Here is a 21,151-nt window from a genome sequence, read left to right on the forward strand (position 1 = left end):
TCAGGCACAGGCTCAGGCTCAGGCACAGGCTCAGGCACAGGCTCAGGCACAGGCACAGGCTCAGACTCAGGCACAGGCACAGGATCAGGCACAGGCTCAGGCTCAGGCACAGGCTCAGGCACAGGCTCAGGCACAGGCACAGGCTCAGACTCAGGCACAGGCACAGGCTCAGGCTCAGGCTCAGGCACAGGCACAGGCTCAGGCTCAGGCACAGGCTCAGGCACAGGCTCAGGCACAGACTCAGGCACAGGCACAGGATCAGGCACAGGATCAGGCACAGGCACAGGCTCAGGCACAGGCACAGGATCAGGCACAGGCACAGGCTCAGACTCAGGCACAGGCTCAGGCACAGGCACAGGCACAGGCACAGGCACCGGCACAGGCACAGGCACAGGATCAGGCACAGGCTCAGGGCCTCAGGCTCAGGCTCAGGCACAGGCTCAGGCACAGGCTCAGGCACAGGCCACGATCTCCACTTGGGAGCTGACCAGACCCACACAGCTTACACAACTCATCATGTCACCATCCCGGAAGGGACAGATGTCCTCCATATATCGCTCTCTTCTTTGTCATGTATCCAAGGCGATGACTTTGAATTGTAGAGCTGGATGGGGAGATCACATGGGGGGGGCGTAATTCAAATGAGGAATGGAACACCATACTAGACAACGTACTTAACCACTTCCCGCCCGACCCATAGCAGATGACAGCCGGGCGGTGGTTCAGTTATCCTGGCTGGGCTTAATATGACGTCCTTCAGAATAACAGCCCCTGGGGGTGCGCATCGCGGCGATCGATGGAGCGGTGTGTCAGTCTGACACACCACTCCACCAATCTTGGTAAAGAGCCTCCGGCGGAGGCTCTTTACCATGTGATCAGCCATGTCCAATCACAGATGATCACGATGTCAATATGAAGAGCCGTTGATCGGCTTTTCCTCATTCACATCTGACAGACGCGAGTAGAGGAGAGGCGATCGGCGGCTCTCCTGACAGGGGGGGGGTCTGCACTGATTGTTTATCAGCACAGCCCCCCTCAGATGACCACACTGGACCACCAGAACCACCAGGGAAGGGGGCAACATGTGGATGGCCAGGTATGTACCCCATGGCCATCCACATGTGCAAATTATGCCCGATCTGTGCCAATCAGTGCCCACAAATGGGCACTGATTGACACCAGTATGTACTAACAGGCATCAGTGATGCCCAGCAATGCCACCCATCAGTACAACTCATCAGTGCCACCTATCAGTGCCCATCCGTGCCACCTATTAGTGCTGCCTACAAGTGCCCATCAGTTCCGCCTATGAGTGCCCATCAGTGCCACCTCATCGGTGCCCATCATTGAAGGAGAAAACTTACTTATTTACAAAAAATTTTAATAAATGAAGAAAAACTTGTTTTTTTTCAAAATTTTTGGTCTTTTTTTATTTGTTCCGCAAAAAATAAAAACCGCAGAGGTGATCAAATACCACCAAAAGAAAGAAAGCTCTATATGTGGGAAGAAAATGATAAAAAATATAGTTTGGGTACAGTGTTGTATGACCGCGTAATTGTCATTCAAAGTGCGACAGCGCTGAAAACTGAACATTGGCCTGGGCAGTAAGGGGGGGGAAGTGCCCCCCAGTATTGAAGTGGTTAAAGTGTCCCTGTCCTCCTCTCAAAAACTCACCCAATTATTTATCATTCCCCGTACATAGCGTACACCTGAGAAGTTACATAAATGGCACAGAAGAGATGACCCCACTCTGCCCCCCGGTACACTTGTCCATATGATGTGGAAACTACAAAGGTATTGGGCAGCAATGGTAGACACCAATAACAGCATATGGAACCTCAAACTTACAACTGATCCTAAACAATGTCTATTGGGACGGCTGGATGAAGAGCAATACACGCCCCACACCCACATCGCCATTCTAAGGGCGCTATTCCTGGATAGGAAACTTATCGCCAGAAAATGGTTGTCTGCACCGACATGGACAGAGTGGATTACGTCTGTAAATGACTCTCTTATTAGAGAAGAGCTCACATACAAACACCGAGGTAGTCCCAGAAAATTCAAGAATATATGGGACCCCTGGTTGGACACCCCTGGACAGAACCATCAACTATATCACTTTAGGAATTAACACTTAGGGGTGTACTGACTTTTGTTGCCAGCGGTTTAGACATTAATGGCTGTGTGTTGAGTTATTTTGAGGGGACAGCAAATTTACACTGTTATACAAGCTGTACACTCACTACTTTACATTGTAGACACGTGTCATTTCTTCAGTGTTGTCACATGAAAAGAGAGAAGAAAAGATTTACACAAATGTCACTGAGGGGTGTACTTACTTCTGTCACATACTGTATATATACACCCCCCTTTTATATATATATATATATATATATATATATATATATATATATATATATATATATATATATACACATACACACACACACACAGTATACAGTATATACTCTGACGATGGGTGTGTGAACCTGCACAGGTTGGGACTCTCTGTCCTTGGCAGTCCTTCTCCCACCACACCCAGAGAACTTCCTTCTTCTACTTCCTCCTCACCTGTTTGTTTTGGCCTTTCTTTCCATTATATTTCCATATTATTCATGGCGGAGTCAGAAGTCACCTCAGCCAAGAAGAACTTCCCTCTAAATTTAAAGGCAGACAAATCTACATGAAATGATCAAGTAGTATCTAAGCTTCCATTCCCCACAACACTCCTCAGTCCTCAGTGTTCACCATAAGAACGGTCCACACGGCATTTCTCTGGGGGGATTCCTGATGGTGACCCCAATGGACAATGTCTGTGTGATGAAAAGGGCACTTGAAGTCTCCATATGAAGACCATGTGATGTGGTGACAACACAGGAGGACAATTGGGAGGCAGGGACAGAGCGTTGTCACCCAATAATAGGAAGTGACCTCCATGGTGGGATCATCGGGGATTATTTTAATGAAATAATACTGAAAATGACGTTTGAATGAACACAATAAAACAGAGACTCGAGTGGTTGGGTTCAGGTCTCACATAGAATGTACTGGATGGGAAGTCTGCAGGTCAGGACAATCATCTTACCACCAATTCCAATACTCCGTCTCCATCGCTGTTCTCCAATACAGAGGCTTCGAATCCCAGCTCCTGAATGAGCTCCGCAATGGCCGGGGGTTGTATGACAGCCGCGTTATACCTCACCTCCGCCTTTCCTGCCATCAGAGCCACCAGGACCGAGTATATTCCTGCAACAGAACCACACCAGGCAAAAGTTACCAACCCCCACAAAGTATTGTGCAAATATGAATAAACAGCGGCTCGTTCAGGAGGTCAAACCAGAGGAATGTATGTGTGTGGAGAACCGCGCTAGAACCTAAAATTTAAAGTGCAAGAAATATATACACCCCACTAAATTCACTCCAGTGGGGCATATAACAGTACAAACCATCTACTAAACAAAGTAAATTGTATAAAATATATGTGTGCAAAAGAGACCTGCATCAAAATCCAAAAAACACAAAGTCCTAACAACGTGAAGAAGGGACATCCAATGTGTTCCAGTATTAAGGTGACTTTTCCAATGCTGAGTGAATAGGGAAATCCTCCACCAATACCGAGCAAGCAGCCAACTCACCAGATGGAGATGATCCCCATTACAGAGATCATAAACACCTTAAAGTCATCAGACCGCTCACAGGAACCCGTCACTGCCGACTTGTTTGTATTTTTATGCCAGTTGGCGTTTGGCGCCATTCTTAGCAATAAAACACGTTCTTTTTCTACATACTTCACCCTGGGAGGGTTCGTCTCATTCTATGTTTAACTGGATATGTGGGGGATATCGTTTTTTTGGAGACACCATATGGATCGGCAGTGACGGGTTCCTGTGAGCGGTCTGATGACTTTAAGGTGTTTATGATCTCTGTAATGGGGATCATCTCCATCTGGTGAGTTGGCTGTTTGCTCGGTATTGAAGGAGGATTTCCCTATTCACTCAGCACTGGAAAAGTCACCTTAATACTGGAATACATTGGATGTCCCTTCTTCACGTTGTTTGGACTTTGTGTTTCTGATTTTTTGTTTTTTGATGTAGGACTCTTTCACACACATATATTTTATACAATTTACTTTGTTTAGTAGATGGTTTGTACTGTTATACGCCCCACTGGAGTGAATTTATTGGGGGTGCATATATTTCTTGCACTGAAATTTTCTTGCACTGTTTGCACTTTAAATTTTAGCGCGGTTCTCTACACACATACAATGTCAGAACAACAGGAGACCCTGATATCTGCTGAACACAATAGATAATCCTTACTGAGAGACCCCGATATCTGAGAGACCCCGATATCTGGGAGACCCCAATATCTGACAGATATCTCTGAGAGACCTCAATATCTGAGAGACCCCGATATCTGGGAGACCCCAATATCTGAGAGACCCCAATATCTGACAGATATCTCTGAGAGACCCCAATATCTGAGAGAACCCGATATCTGAGAGACCCCGATATCTGAGAGACCCCAATATCTGAGAGACCCCAATATCTGACAGATATCTCTGAGAGACCCCAATATCTGAGAGACCCCGATATCTGAGAGACCCCGATATCTGAGAGACCCCAATATCTGGGAGACCCCAATATCTGAGAGACCCCAATATCTGACAGATATCTCTGAGAGACCCCAATATCTGAGAGACCCCAATATCTATCCTACACCCAACTCCCCCTTCCATGTATCTGATGAACAGAATATACAACCAATGCTGAAAGAACACCAATTACATTATTATTTATTTGTTTCCTATATCCTCCAGTCTGTCCTCCATCCTTATTTGTCAATTTTCTACATCCCCTCCTAGCTGTTCTCGTTGGTCCCTTTCCTATATCTCCTCCCAGATGTCCTCCATCCTCATTGGTCCCTTTCCTATATCTCCTCCCAGATGTCCTCCATCCTCATTGGTCCCTTTCCTATATCTCCTCCCAGATGTCCTCCATCCTCAGTGGTCTCTTTCCTATAGTCCCTCCCAGCTGTCCTCCATCCTCATTGGTCCCTTTCCTACATCCCCTCCCAGCTGTCCTCCATCCTCATTGGTCCCTTTCCTACATCCCCTCCCAGCTGTCCTCCATCCTCATTGGTCCCTTTCCTACATCCCCTCCCAGCTGTCTTCCATCCTCATTGGTCGCTATACTACATCCCCTCCCAGCTGTCCTCCATCCTCATTGTTCCCTTTCCTACATCCCCTCCCAGCTGTCCTCCATCCTCATTGGTCACTATACTACATCCCCTCCCAGCTGTCCTCCATCCTCATTGGTCGCTATACTACATCCCCTCCCAGCTGTCCTCCATCCTCATTGGTCTCTTTCCTATATATCTTCTCCCAGCTTTCCTCCATCCAAATTTAGATGACAAATAGAGAACATATGAAGCAAAAAAAAATAATTTAGAAGAGACATTAATGGAAAATCAGACAAGGATAAGCCGCTCTGCAACCTACAATGTGAGAGTACAAACAATTCTACTCTACAGGTTTGATTATCGGGTCCAACAACACAACAATCAGATAAGGTTTGGCTTCAGGAAATCAAAATGTTAGGTAGGAAGTGATAATGAGAACGAACCGTCCTCCCTGCGGAGATTTCGCTCGATGTTGGCTACACAGGAAGCGCACGTCATTCCAGAGACCTGGATGAAACACTTGCTGCTTTCCTGCTTGCTGTGGACAGGCGTCTCTGGAGAAGAACGCTGCTCAGCCTTCTGGGAAGGTTCCAACGAGAGGCCAGACGGGATTCCTTCTATCAACAAAGAAGAAAATATCCATTCAGACTATTTATTCTCATAAATTATCTCCATCAGAAAATATATAAATGCCACAAATCCTCAGAGTTCCATGTAATCAACCTGGAGGAGGGTATGAGGGCCAGGACCTTCCATGGGTGCTCACCATACAAAGACAACATCCTCACCATGTGTGCCATCTATACCAAAATAAACCTGATGGATCGGGGTGAGGGCCAGGACCTTCCATGGGAGCTCACCATACAAATACAACACCCTCACCATGTGTGCCATCTATACCAAAATAAACCTGATGGATCGGGGTGAGGGATGGGACCTTCCATGGGAGCTCACCACACAAATACAACACCCTCACCATGTGTACCATCTATACCAAAATAAACCTGATGGATCAGTGGCGAGGGATGGGACCTTCCATGGGAGCTCACCATACAAAGACAACATCCTCACCATGTGTGCCATCTATACCAAAATAAACCTGATGGATCGGGGTGAGGGATGGGACCTTCCATGGGAGCTCACCACACAAATACAACGCCCTCACCATGTGTGCCATCTATACCAAAATAAACCTGATGGATCGGGGTGGGGGATGGGACCTTCCATGGGAGCTCACCATACAAAGACAACGCACTCACCATGTGTACCATCTATACCAAAATAAACCTGATGGATCGGGGTGAGGGATGGGACCTTCCATGGGAGCTCACCATACAAAGACAACGCCCTCACCATGTGTACCATCTATACCAAAATAAACCTGATGGATCGGGGTGAGGGATGGGACCTTCCATGGGAGCTCACCATACAAAGACAACGTCCTCACCATGTGTACCATCTATACCAAAATAAACCTGATGGATCGGGGTGAGGGATGGGACCTTCCATGGGAGCTCACCATACAAAGACAACGTCCTCACCATGTGTACCATCTATACCAAAATAAACCTGATGGATCGGGGTGAGGGATGGGACCTTCCATGGGAGCTCACCATACAAAGACAACACCCTCACCATGTGTACCATCTATACCAAAATAAACCTGATGGATCGGGGTGAGGGATGGGACCTTCCATGGGAGCTCACCATACAAAGACAACGCCCTCACCATGTGTACCATCTATACCAAAATAAACCTGATGGATCGGGGTGAGGGATGGGACCTTCCATGGGAGCTCACCATACAAAGACAACGCCCTCACCATGTGTACCATCTATACCAAAATAAACCTGATGGATCGGGGTGGGGGATGGGACCTTCCATGGGAGCTCACCATACAAAGACAACGTCCTCACCATGTGTACCATCTATACCAAAATAAACCTGATGGATCGGGGTGAGGGATGGGACCTTCCATGGGAGCTCACCATACAAAGACAACGCCCTCACCATGTGTACCATCTATACCAAAATAAACCTGATGGATTGGGGTGAGGGATGGGACCATGTGAAAGCGGAGTGCCCCTCACAGATCGGGATCAAAAAGTACATTGTATGTAGGAGCCAAAAATTCTCATTGTGTACAACCTCCGAATTAGGAACTCGGGCAAGCCAAGAATACACAAATGTCACATATGGGGTCAGAGGTCATGTATGAACACACATATGTCATGTATAGAGTTAGGCTGCCCAGAGGTCATGTATGAACACACATATGTCATGTATAGAGTATGGCTGCCCAGAGGTCATGTATGAACACACATATGTCATGTATAGAGTTAGGCTGCCCAGAGGTCATGTATGAACACACATATGTCATGTATAGAGTATGGCAGTCCAGAGGACATGTATGAACACATATGTCATGTATAGAGTATGGCTGTCCAGAGGTCATGTATGAACACACATATGTCATGTATAGAGTCGGGCTGTCCAGAGGTCATGTATGAACACACACATGTCATGTATAGAGTATGGCAGTCCAGAGGACATGTATGAACACATATGTCATGTATAGAGTATGGCTGTCCAGAGGTCATGTATGAACACACATATGTCATGTATAGAGTCGGGCTGTCCAGAGGTCATGTATGAACACACACATGTCATGTATAGAGTATGGCAGTCCAGAGGACATGTATGAACACACATATGTCACGTATAGAGTATGGCAGTCCAGAGGACATGTATGAACACATATGTCATGTATAGAGTATGGCTGCCCAGAGGTCATGTATGAACACACATATGTCATGTATAGAGTATGGCTGCCCAGAGGTCATGTATGAACACACATATGTCATGTATAGAGTATGGCAGTCCAGAGGACATGTATGAACACATATGTCATGTATAGAGTCGGGCTGTCCAGAGGTCATGTATGAACACACACATGTCATGTATAGAGTATGGCTGTCCGGAGGTCATGTATGAACACACATATGTCATGTATAGAGTCGGGCTGTCCAGAGGTCATGTATGAACACACACATGTCATGTATAGAGTATGGCAGTCCAGAGGACATGTATGAACACATATGTCATGTATAGAGTATGGCTGCCCAGAGGTCATGTATGAACACACATATGTCATGTATAGAGTATGGCTGCCCAGAGGTCATGTATGAACACACATATGTCATGTATAGAGTATGGCAGTCCAGAGGACATGTATGAACACATATGTCATGTATAGAGTCGGGCTGTCCAGAGGTCATGTATGAACACACACATGTCATGTATAGAGTATGGCTGTCCGGAGGTCATGTATGAACACACACATGTCATGTCTAGAGTATGGCTGTCCAGAGGTCATGTATGAACACACATATGTCATGTATAGATTGTGGATGAGGAAAAATTACTCCTGCGCTAGTGAGGGTCTGATTTGGTTTTGAAAAGGGTAGTATTGTAAACTGTAGCACAGCTTGAAGGGATGGTATTGCTTGTCCCGCTGCCCAGAGAGTGACCCCGGGGTGGTCAGGTAAGGCTAAGTGGAGAGTGGTGGATGAAGGGCGCGTGATCAAGCTTACATCAAAACATATAAAATTTATTTCGGAGGAAATAAAGAGCAAATAAAAGCAGTTGAATAATACCAATACTACGTATCATGCAAACAGGTGACAAAATATAAAAGACATGAAAAATTAAAAATGGGTTAGGAATATCATGAGCCCATGTTGAGGCAGGTACTTAGAGTTGGCTATCCAGAGGTCATGTATGAACACACACATGTCATGTATAGAGTATGGCTGTCCGGAGGTCATGTATGAACACACACATGTCATGTCTAGAGTATGGCTGTCCAGAGGACATGTATGAACACACACATGTCATGTATAGAGTATGGCTGTCCAGAGGACATGTATGAACACACATATGTCATGTATAGAGTATGGCTGTCCAGAGGTCATGTATGAACACACATATGTCATGTATAGAGTATGGCTGTCCAGAGGTCATGTATGAACACACATATGTCATGTATAGAGTCGGGCTGTCCAGAGGTCATGTATGAACACACATGTCATGTATAGAGTCGGGCTGTCCAGAGGTCATGTATGAACACACATGTCATGTATAGAGTATGGCAGTCCAGAGGACATGTATGAACACACATGTCATGTATAGAGTATGGCTGTCCGGAAGTCATGTATGAACACACATATGTCATGTATAGAGTCGGGCTGCCCAGAGGTCATGTATGAACACACATATGTCATGTATAGAGTATGGCAGTCCAGAGGTCATTTATGAACACACATGTGTCATGTATAGAGTATGGCTGCCCAGAGGTCATGTATGAACACACATATGTCATGTATAGAGTCAGGCTGTCCAGAGGTCACGTATAAACACACGTCATGTATAGAGTCGGGCTGTCCAGAGGTCATGTATGAACACACATATGTCATGTATAGAGTCAGGCTGTCCAGAGGTCATGTATGAACACACATATGTCATGTATAGAGTCGGGCTGCCCAGAGGTCATGTATGAACACACATATGTCATGTATAGAGTATGGCAGTCCAGAGGACATGTATGAACACATATGTCATGTATAGAGTATGGCTGTCCAGAGGTCATGTATGAACACACATATGTCATGTATAGAGTCAGGCTGTCCAGAGGTCACGTATAAACACACGTCATGTATAGAGTCGGGCTGTCCAGAGGTCATGTATGAACACACATATGTCATGTATAGAGTCAGGCTGTCCAGAGGTCATGTATGAACACACATATGTCATGTATAGAGTCGGGCTGCCCAGAGGTCATGTATGAACACACATATGTCATGTATAGAGTCAGGCTGCCCAGAGGTCATGTATGAACACACATGTCATGTATAGAGTCTGGCTGCCCAGAGGTCACGTATGAACACACATATGTCATGTATAGAGTCGGGCTGTTCGGAGGTCATGTATGAACACACACATGTCATGTATAGAGTATGGCTGCCCAGAGGACATGTATGAACACACACATGTCATGTGTAGAGTTAGGCTGCCCAGAGATCATGTATGAACACACATATGTCATGTATAGAGTCAGGCTGTTCGGAGGTCACGTATGAACACACATGTCATGTATAGAGTATGGCTGCCCAGAGGACATGTATGAACACACATGTCATGTATAGAGTCGGGCTGTCCAGAGGTCATGTATGAACACACATATGTCATGTATAGAGTCAGGCTGTCCAGAGGTCACGTATGAACACACATGTCATGTATAGAGTCGGGCTGCCCAGAGGACATGTATGAAAACACATGTCATGTATAGAGTCGGGCTGTCCAGAGGTCATGTATGAACACACATATGTCATGTATAGAGTCGGGCTGTTCGGAGGTCATGTATGAACACACACATGTCATGTATAGAGTATGGCTGCCCAGAGGTCATGTATGAACACACATATGTCATGTATAGAGTCAGGCTGTCCAGAGGTCACGTATGAACACACATGTCATGTATAGAGTCTGGCTGTCCAGAGGTCATGTATGAACACACATATGTCATGTATAGAGTCGGGCTGTTCGGAGGTCACGTATGAACACACATGTCATGTATAGAGTCGGGCTGTCCAGAGGTCATGTATGAACATGTCATGCGGCTCTGATCTCAGTATCACAGTCCGGGCGCAGTACATGGACACCCGCATAATATTTGGCGTGTGATTATCCAGCGATCACAGACGACACGTTATATAAAATAATAGTTTCTGCTGAGAGATGGAATTAGTGGCAGACGGAGTTCATGTTCCTCGTATTGCCACATCGCTTCTTACCACAACAGGAAACGGGTTGATCCCGTGATCCGTATAGGGAACAGAGCTCTATTTACAGGGAACAACACACATCTTGTGTTCAGACAGAATTTAACCCGTTCCTCACCAAACATACATCATCTATACAAAACTCCAGATTTGTCCCGTGATTCTGAACCCAACAGAGAAGCAGTTTTCACTTCCCATGAGAAGTTACTTCATATAGGAAGAAGGAGAGGTCATATCTCAACAATGACACCACCATGTATGAGCTCTGCAGACCGCGGTCCTCCATACACCACCCTCCCCCCAACCCATCCCAATCTTATATTGCTCCTTCATTGTGACGGAACCAAGAAGTGCCAACCCAACATGGACCCGACCTCTAAAAGTGAAGATATCACTAAGAAGAAGTACGGGACAAGCTTTAATGGTTCTACTTCTGTTCATTCGACACCCCTGTGATCCATCTTCATCTGACAGCAGGCTGAAGCCCACTGTTGGCTGACGTCAGTCCAGGCTGGGGAAAGATTGCAACCATATGGATGGGATCCGCCCACATGCTTGGACCGGTGTTCTGCCGAGAAAGTTCCCCTCGGCGGATAAGGACCCCCCCTGTACTGCACAGGCGCAGCGTTTGCGCAGTAGGAGCCGGTGGAAATAGCCGAAGCCGAATAGTTGTAAATCAGCTGTGCACGGCGCCTGTAAGAGGGCCCCTCGTGGGCACGCTTCGCTCGCCACGCTTCGCTCGCCACGCTTCGGGCACGGGAGGGGGTGTCATTGCCTCATGGAATGGACCTGTCTGGATATACAGTGATGGTGTGATGTAGGAGGTTGGGGTGAAGATCGGGAGGGGGTGTCATTGCCTCATGGAATTGACCTGTCTGGATATACAGTGATGGTGTGATGTAGAAAGTGGGGTGAAGATCGGGAGGGGGTGTCGTCTCATGAAATGGACCTGTCTGGATATACAGTGATGGTGTGATGTAGGAGGTTGGGGTGAAGATCGGGAGGGGGTGTCATTGCCTCATGGAATTGACCTGTCTGGATATACAGTGATGGTGTGATGTAGAAAGTGGGGTGAAGATCGGGAGGGGGTGTCGTCTCATGAAATGGACCTGTCTGGATATACAGTGATGGTGGGATGTAGGAGGTTAGGGTGAAGATCGGGAGGGGGTGTCGTCTCATGAAATGGACCTGTCTGGATATACAGTGATGGTGGGATGTAGGAGGTTGGGGTGAAGATCGGGAGGAAGTGTTGTTGCCTCATGGAATGGACATGTCTGCATATAAAGTGATGGTATGATGTTGGGGTGAAGATCGGGAGGGGGTGTCATTGCCTCATGGAATGGACCTGTCTGCATATAAAGTGATGGTGTGATGTTGGAGGTTGGGGTGAAGATCGGGAGGGGGTGTCATTTCCTCATGGAATGGACCGGTCTGGATATAAAGTGATGGTATGATGTTGGGGTAAAGATCGGAAGGGGGTGTCATTGCCTCATGGAATGGACCTGTCTGGATATACAGTGATGGTGTGATGTAGGAGGTTGGGGTGAAGATCGGGAGGGGGGGCATTGTCTCATGGAATGGACCTGTCTGGATATACAGTGATGGTGTGATGTAGAAGGTTGGGGTGAAGATCGGGAGGGGGTGTCATTTCCTCATGGAATGGACCTGTCTGGATATAACGTGATGGTGTGATGTTACTTACCAGCTAGGGAGGCATCAAATCCCATGTCTTCGATAGCAGCTCTGATGGCCTCCTGGCTGGTAACATTGGGGTCATATTCCACAGTCCCAGTAGCGTCTCCCAGTGATACCTGGATGGATCTCACACCAGGTTTCTGTGAGATGAGACCTTCAATAGACTGGACACAAGAATTGCAGGTCATGCCTTGAATGTTAATGAGGGTGATGTTGGATGGACTTTCCTGATTGGTCTTCTTGGAAGATGTTTTCTCTAGAGAAGCGGCTCCAGATATTGCTTGGGCGCTCGGTGGTTGGATATATTCTGGGCCGTTACAAAGGCTCACCTTGAACGTCCGTGGAGACAAAGCTTCTATGGCTCTGCACAGTGCACCAGAATTAGTGAGATTTGGATTGTAATTTATGACGGCTGACTTCATTTCTAATGACACTTCCACATCGGACACCCCGGGATGGGCGGCCATGTTGCTTTCAATGTTTAGAACACATGATTTGCAGTGCATGCCATCTACTTTGAAGACAGCTCTTGTTAGGTCAGTATGTAGCTTTGGTCTTGGCAGTGACCTGTCCCCGTTACCATTCATCTGTACATTTGTCAATCGGCTAACATCGATCGTTCCCAGTTTTGAGGGCGGTTTGCTCTTAATTGTTGCAGAAAAACCCGCTTTTTCAATCTGGCTCCTGATCTCTGCTGGTGTGATGAGGTCGGGCTGGTAGATGATGAGGGCCTCCTTGCTATCCAGAGAGACTAATCATAAAGAGGAAGATCGATCATATCCATTAGAAACATTTGTCAATTTTATAAATACAAAATTTTAATGGCAGATTTAACTTGAGAGGTCGGAGCTCCAATCCTACTGTAAGCACTCCACCCAGAACTACATCTCCCACAATCCCCTTCCCTAGGCACAGTGTGTGGGCTATTGGGAGTCATTGTATCCATGTGGAGAAGGACACAGGATAAGCAGGGAGAGGGAGGGAGAGGATAAGTAAGGAGGGGGAGAGGATAAGCAGGAGGGGGGGGGGATAAGCAGGGAGAGGGAGGGAGAGGATGAGTAAGGAGGGGGAGAGGATAAGGAGGAAGGGGGGATAAGCAGGGAGAGAGAGGATAAGCAGGGAAAGGGGGAGAGGATAAGCAGGGAGAGGGGGAGAGGATAAGCAGGGAGAGAGAGAAGGAGGGGGGGGAGAGGGAAGGAAGGGGGGTAAGCAGGGCGAGGGAGGGAGAGGATCAGTAAGGAGGGGGGAGAGGATCAGTAAGGAGGGGGAAGAGGTTAAACTGGAAGAGAGGGGGATAAGCAGGGAGAGGGAGGGGGGAGAGGATAAGCAGGGGGAGGGAGGAGAGGTAAAGCAGGTAAAGGAAAAAGAGGGGGGGGTAAATAGGGAGGGGGGGAAGAGGATAAGCAGGGAGAGGGGAGAGGATAAGCATGGAGAGGGATGGAGGGAGGAGGGGAGAGGATAAGCAGGGAGAGGCGAGGATAAGCAGGGAGAGGCGAGGATAGGCAGGGAGAGGGAGGGAGGGAGGGAGGGAGGGAGGGAAGAAGGGAGAGGAGAAGCAGGGAGAAGGAGGGAGGGGGGAGAGAATAAGCAGGGAGACAGAGAGAGAAGGGAGGGGAGAGGATAAGCAGAGAGGAAGGGAAAGGATAAGCAGGGAGAGGGGAGGGAGGAGGGGAGAAGATAAGCAGGGAGAGGGATGGAGGGAGGGAGGGAGGGAGGGAGGGAGGAGGGGAGAGGATAAGCAGGGAGAGGGATGGAGGGGAAAGGATAAGCAGGGAGAGGAAGGGATGGAGGGAGGAGGGGAGAGGAGAAGCAGGGAGAAGGAGGGAGGGGGGAGAGAATAAGCAGGGAGACGGAGAGAGAAGGGAGGGGAGAGGATAAGCAGAGAGAGGGGAGGGAGGAGGGGAGAAGATAAGCAGGGAGAGGGAGGGATGGAGGGAGGAGGGTAGAGGGTAAGCAGGGAGAGGAAGGGATGGAGGGAAGAGGATAAGCAGGAAGAGGGAGGGATGGAGGGAGGGGAGATGATAAGCAGGGAGAGGGATGGAGGGAGGGAGGAGGGGAGAGGATAAGCAGGGAGAGGGATGGAGGGGAAAGGATAAGCAGGGAGAGGAAGGGATGGAGGGAGGAGGGGAGAGGATAAGCAGGGAGAGGGAGGGAGGAGGGGGGAGGAAGGGAGGAGGGAAGAGGATAAGCAGGAAGAGGGAGGGATGGAGGGGAGAGGATAAGCAGGGAGAGGGATGGAGGGAGGGGAGAGGATAAGCAGGGAAAGGGATGGAGGGAGGAGGGGAGAAGGAGGAAGGGAGGGAGGAGGGGAGAGGATAAGCAGGGAAAGGGATGGAGGGATGGAGGGGGGGAGAGGATAAGCAGGGAGAGGGGAGGAGGGAAGAGAGAGGGAGGAAAGGAGAGGAGAGGGAGGGGAGAGGATAAGCAGGGAGAGGGAGGAGTGGAGAGGATAAGCAGGGAGAGGGAGGAAGGAGGGGAGAGGATAAGAAGGGAGAGGGATGGAGGGAGGGAGGAGGGGGGAGGATAAACAGGGAGAGGGATGGAGGGAGGAGGGGAGAGCATAAGCAGGGAGAGGGATGGAGGGAGGAGGGGAGAGGATAAGCAGGGAGAAGGATGGAGGGAGGAGGGGAAAGGATAAGCAGGGAGAAGGATGGAGGGAGGAGGGGAAAGGATAAGCAGGAAGAGGGATGGAGGGAGGAGGGGAAAGGATAAGCAGGGAGAGGGATAGAGGGAAAAGGGAAGAGGGAGGAGAGGAGAGGGAGAGAGGGAGAGAGGGAGGGAGGGAGGGAGGGAGGGAGAGAGAGAGGGAGGAGGGGAGAGGATAAGCAGGTAGAGGGAGGGGGAGAGGAGGGGATGGAGGGAGGAGGGGAGAGGATAAGCAGGGAGGGGGATGGAGGGAGAGGATAAGCAGGGAGGGGGATGGAGGGAGAGGATAAGCAGGTAGAAGGAGGGAGGGAGGGAGGAGGATAAGCAGGGAGAGGGATGGAGGGAGGAGGGGAGAGGGAGGGAGGAGGGGAGAGGGAGGGAGGAGGGGAGAGGGAGGGAGGAGGGGAGAGGGAGGGAGGAAGGGAGAGGGAGGGAGGAAGGGAGGGGAGAGGATAGATAAGCGGGGAGAGGATAAGCGGGGAGAGGGAGGAGGGAATAGGGAGGGAGCGAGGGAGGAGAGAGGAGAGAGGAGAGGGGGGGGAGAGAGAGAGGAGAGAGAGAGAGAGGAGAGAGAGAGAGAGAGAGAGAGATGAGAGAGAGAGAGAGAGAGAGAGAGAGAGAGAGAGAGAGAGAGAGAGAGAGAGAGAGAGAGAGGATAAGCTGGTAGAGGGAGGAGGGGAGAGGATAAGCAGGGAGAGGGATGGAGGGAGGATAAGCAGGGAGGGGAAGGGATGGAGAAGGGGGGAGGATAAGCAGGGAGAGGGATGAAGGGAGGGAGGAGGATAAGCAGGAGAGGATGGAGGGAGGAGGTAAGCAGGGAGAGGGATGGAGGGAGGAGGGGAGAGGGAGGGAGGGAAGAGGATAAGCAGGGAGGGGGATGGAGGAGGGGAGAGGATAAGCAGGGAGAGGGATGAAGGAGGGGAGAGGATAAGCAGGGAGAGGGATGGAGGGAGGGAGGAGATGGAGAGGATAAGCAGGGGAGAGGGATGGAGGGAGGAGGGGGAGAGGATAAGCAGGGAGAGGGATGGAGGGAGGAGGGGAGAGGATAAGCAGGGAGAGGGATGGAGGGAGGGAGGAGGGAGGGGGACAGAATGGAGTCCTGTAGTCCGGCAGGAAGGGCAGATAAACCTGTCTGTAAGCTGAAACTGGGAATTTATATAAAAATGACGCTTGCAGTGTTAGTAACTCCGCCCCCATATGTTGCGGTGCTCAGCTGTGATGTGTAGTCTGAGCTCCAGCTGCTGTGGGGGTTTGGCTCACCTTTGATGCGTTGCACTCCATTGAGCTTCCCGATTTTGCCCTCTATGGTACTCGTACAGGAATGGCACGTCATGCCCTCCACCTTCATCTTCACCAGGAGGTCTCCGTTCTGTGTGGTGGGATTGTCCTGGGAGGATCCCTTGGTAGGGATCAGTACTGGGAACCTGTGAATCATGTCGTCCGGACAGACAAGCGAAGGTATAAACGTCACACTTAGCCCCGCCCCCTCCTCTGAGGGTCTCACATCCACAACCCCCGTCAGTGCCAGTAGTTCAGTGCAGGTCCGCTCTGCAGGTTGATCTTGTGTGAGGTGAAACGTGAGACTGTCTGTGGGCACAGCTTGTGGATGCAAACTAACCGGAGCAGAGATAAATCCCATCTCCTCAATGGCTTCCTGGAGCGTTCTTGGCATCTGGAGGGCAGAATCATAAATTACTGCAGCGTTCCCCGCCTTCCAAGGACACCTGAAAGGTAAGAAGAGAAGAATCAATGCAGCCAAACCAAACAGAAGCCAACCACTGAAGAGTAATCCCGGCTTCACCTGCCAAGCTCTTAAGTAACATTAGCGGAGAGGTAAACATTCGGTGTGCTGTGTGCATAGAACACGATCCTTCTACTTACCATCCCATTCCTGGAGTTCATGAGGAACGCGGGATCAGGATTGTCTGAGGGACATGGTCAGTTCCTCTACCCCAAACTCCCCCATCCTCGTCTTCATGGACCTTGCTTTATGCACTGGTCCAAACCATTTGGTGGAGGGGGGATTATGGTGGGGGGGGGGGGGTTGTTTCCTCAGGGGTTGGGCTTGGCCCCTTAGTTCCAGTGAAGGGAACTCTTAAAGGGGTTGTACACCCTTGAGCAGCCTATGCATTAAGGTGAAAAAAGACCTGTCAGTGACCGGCCCCCCATATGTGTGCAAAGGCAGGTGTCCCAATACTTTTGGGAATATCGTTTATGTATATACTGTATATATATGCAATATCTCACAAAAGTAAGTACACCCCCTCAGTGACATTTGTGTAAATCTTTTCTTCTATCTTTTCATGTGACAACACTGAAGAAATGACACTTGTCTACAATGTAAAGTAGTGAGTGTACAGCTTGTATAACAGTGTAAATTTACTGTCCCCTCAAAATAACTCAACATACAGCCATTAATGTCTAAACCGCTGGCAACAAAAGTCAGTACACCCCTAAGTGAAAATCTCCAAATTGGGCCCAAAGTGTCAATATTTTGTGTGGCCTCCATTATTTTCCAGCACTGCCTTAACCCTCTTGGACATGGAGGTCACCAGAGCTTCACAGGTTGTCACTGGAGTCCTCTTCCCCTCCTCCATGATGACATCACAGAGCTGGTGGATGTTAGAGACCTTGCGCTCCTCCACCTTCTGTTTGAGGATGCCCCACAGATGATCAATAGGGTTTAGGTCTGGAGACATGCTTGGCCAGTCCATCACCTTTACCCTCAGCTTCTTTAGCAAGGCAGTGGTGGTCTTGGAGGTGTGTTTGGGGTGGTTATCATGTTGGAATACTGCCCTGCGGTCCAGTCTCTGAAGGGAGGGGATCATGCTCTGCTTCAGTATATCACAGTACATGTTGGCATTCATGGTTCCCTCAATGATCTGTAGCCCCCCCCAGTGCCGGCAGCACTCATGCAGCCCCAGACCATGACACTCCCACCACCATACTTGACTGTAGACAAGACACACTTGTCTTTGTCCTCCTCACCTGGTTGCCCCCACACACGCTTGTCACCATCTGAACCAAATACCTTTATCTTGGTCTCATCAGACCACAGGACATGGTTCCAGTAATCCATCTCCTTAGTCTGCCAGTGACCAGTATGAGAGAGTGAGAGCGATAACACCAAATTTAACACACCTGCTCCCCATTCACACCGGAGACCTTGTAACACTAACGAGTCACATGACACCGGGGAGGGAAAATGGCTAATTGGGCCCAATTTGGAGATTTTCACTTAGGGGTGTACTGACTTTTGTTGCCAGCGGTTTAGACATTAATGGCTGTGTGTTGAGTTATTTTGAGGGGACAGTAAATTTACACTGTTATACAAGCTGTACACTCACTACTTTACATTGTAGACAAGTGTCATTTCTTCAGTGTTGTCACATGAAAAGATAGAAGAAAACATTTACACAAATGTCACTGAGGGGTGTACTTACTTTTGTCAGATACTGTATATGGGGTTTTGTATGGTGAGCTCATAGTGCCGGCTGCTGTCCTTACTCTTGTTCTTTATCCCGTACGCAGCGCCTTCCTTTTTATTAATCTAATCCCAACCTGAGCAGAGCGGAGCGTCTCCTCCCGCCGGACCCCGAGGGGGGATCTGATTCCAATTACCATCCACAGTAAACTGTCTGGATGCGGCTCCTCCAATTATAACCCAATTAGACCCGAAACCTGCGCAGAAGAGGAGCGAACGTTTGGATGATGTGCGTCACAGAACAATGAACGCACAAGACGATCGAAGGTCGGTGTGAATTGTAAATTCAATCATCAATCATGTGATATCTGACAAGTGAGCAATAAATATCTGAATGTGAAATATTGATCGTTATTAATCAAGACAAGATTATCGCTAAAAACAGAACTAATCAGATAACATTTTATAAATGATCCTGTGAAACGGAGATCGGAGACTAGGACACGGAGATCGGAGACTAGGACACGGAGATCAGAGACTAGGACACGGAGATCAGAGACTAGGACACGGAGATCAGAGACTAGGACACGGAGATCAGAGACTAGGACACGGAGATCAGAGACTAGGACACGGAGATCAGAGACTAGGACACGGAGATCAGAGACTAGGACACGGAGATCGGAGATCGGAGACTAGGACACGGAGATCAGAGACTAGGACACGGAGATCAGAGACTAGGACACGGAGATCAGAGACTAGGACACGGAGATCAGAGACTAGGACACGGAGATCAGAGACTAGGACACGGAGATCAGAGACTAGGACACGGAGATCAGAGACTAGGACACGGAGATCGGAGATCGGAGACTAGGACACGGAGATCAGAGACTAGGACACGGAGATCAGAGACTAGGACACGGAGATCAGAGACTAGGACACGGAGATCAGAGACTAGGACACGGAGATCAGAGACTAGGACACGGAGATCAGAGACTAGGACACGGAGATCGGAGATCGGAGACTAGGACACGGAGATCAGAGACTAGGACACGGAGATCAGAGACTAGGACACGGAGATCAGAGACTAGGACACGGAGATCAGAGACTAGGACACGGAGATCAGAGACTAGGACACGGAGATCAGAGACTAGGACACGGAGATCAGAGACTAGGACACGGAGATCAGAGACTAGGACACGGAGATCGGAGATCAGAGACTAGGACACGGAAATCGGAGATCGGAGACTAGGACACGGAGATCAGAGACTAGGACACGGAGATCAGAGACTAGGACACGGAGATCAGAGACTAGGACACGGAGATCAGAGACTAGGACACGGAGATCAGAGACTAGGACACGGAGATCAGAGATCGGAGACTAGGACACGGAGATCAGAGACTAGGACACGGAGATTAGAGACTAGGACACGGAGATCAGAGACTAGGACACGGAGATCAGAGACTAGGACACGGAGATCAGAGACTAGGACATCAGAGACTAGGACACGGAGATCAGAGACTAGGACACGGAGATCAGAGACTAGGACACGGAGATCAGAGACTAGGACACGGAGATCGAGATCGGAGACTAGGACACGGAGATCAGAGACTAGGACACGGAGATCAGAGACTAGGACACGGAGATCGGAGATCGGAGACTAGGACACGGAGATCAGAGACTAGGACACGGAGATCAGAGACTAGGACACGGAGATCAGAGACTAGGACACGGAGATCAGAGACTAGGACACGGAGATCAGAGACTAGGACACGGAGATCAGAGACTAGGACACGGAGATCAGAGACTAGGACACGGAGATCAGAGACTAGGACACGAGATCGGAGATCAGAGACTAGGACACGGAAATCGAGATCGGAGACTAGGACACGGAGATCAGAGACTAGGACACGGAGATCAGAGACTAGGACACGGAGATCAGAGACTAGGACACGGAGATCAGAGACTAGGACACGGAGATTCAGAGACTAGGACACGGAGATCAGAGACTAGGACACGGAGATCAGAGACTAGGACACGGAGATCAGAGACTAGGACACGGAGATCAGAGACTAGGACACGGAGATCAGAGACTAGGACACGGAGATCAGAGACTAGGACACGGAGATCAGAGACTAGGACACGGAGATCAGAGACTAGGACACGGAGATCAGAGACTAGGACACGGAGATCGGAGATCAGAGACTAGGACACGGAAATCGGAGATCGGAGACTAGGACACGGAGATCAGAGACTAGGACACGGAGATCAGAGACTAGGACACGGAGATCAGAGACTAGGACACGGAGATCAGAGACTAGGACACGGAGATCAGAGATCGGAGACTAGGACACGGAGATCAG

At 49.1% G+C, this 21,151-nt stretch overlaps 1 protein-coding gene across 1 annotated transcript in view; it reads right to left on the reverse strand.

Annotated features, from left to right (window-relative positions):
* The window catches only part of ATP7A (ATPase copper transporting alpha), a gene marked incomplete at its 5' end in the record, with an annotated part of 82,754 nt that extends 65,680 nt beyond the window's left edge, over positions 1–17,074 (reverse strand). The window contains 4 exon segments of the mRNA XM_073600828.1: positions 3,089–3,249; positions 5,628–5,801; positions 12,728–13,471; positions 16,627–17,074. Coding sequence (XP_073456929.1) covers positions 3,089–3,249; positions 5,628–5,801; positions 12,728–13,471; positions 16,627–17,074 — 1,527 coding nt within the window.
* Between the last annotated feature and the right edge of the window lie 4,077 nt (positions 17,075–21,151).

This window comes from Aquarana catesbeiana, linkage group LG09 (genome assembly GCF_042186555.1).
Source record: "Aquarana catesbeiana isolate 2022-GZ linkage group LG09, ASM4218655v1, whole genome shotgun sequence".
Taxonomy (NCBI): domain Eukaryota; kingdom Metazoa; phylum Chordata; class Amphibia; order Anura; family Ranidae; genus Aquarana; species Aquarana catesbeiana.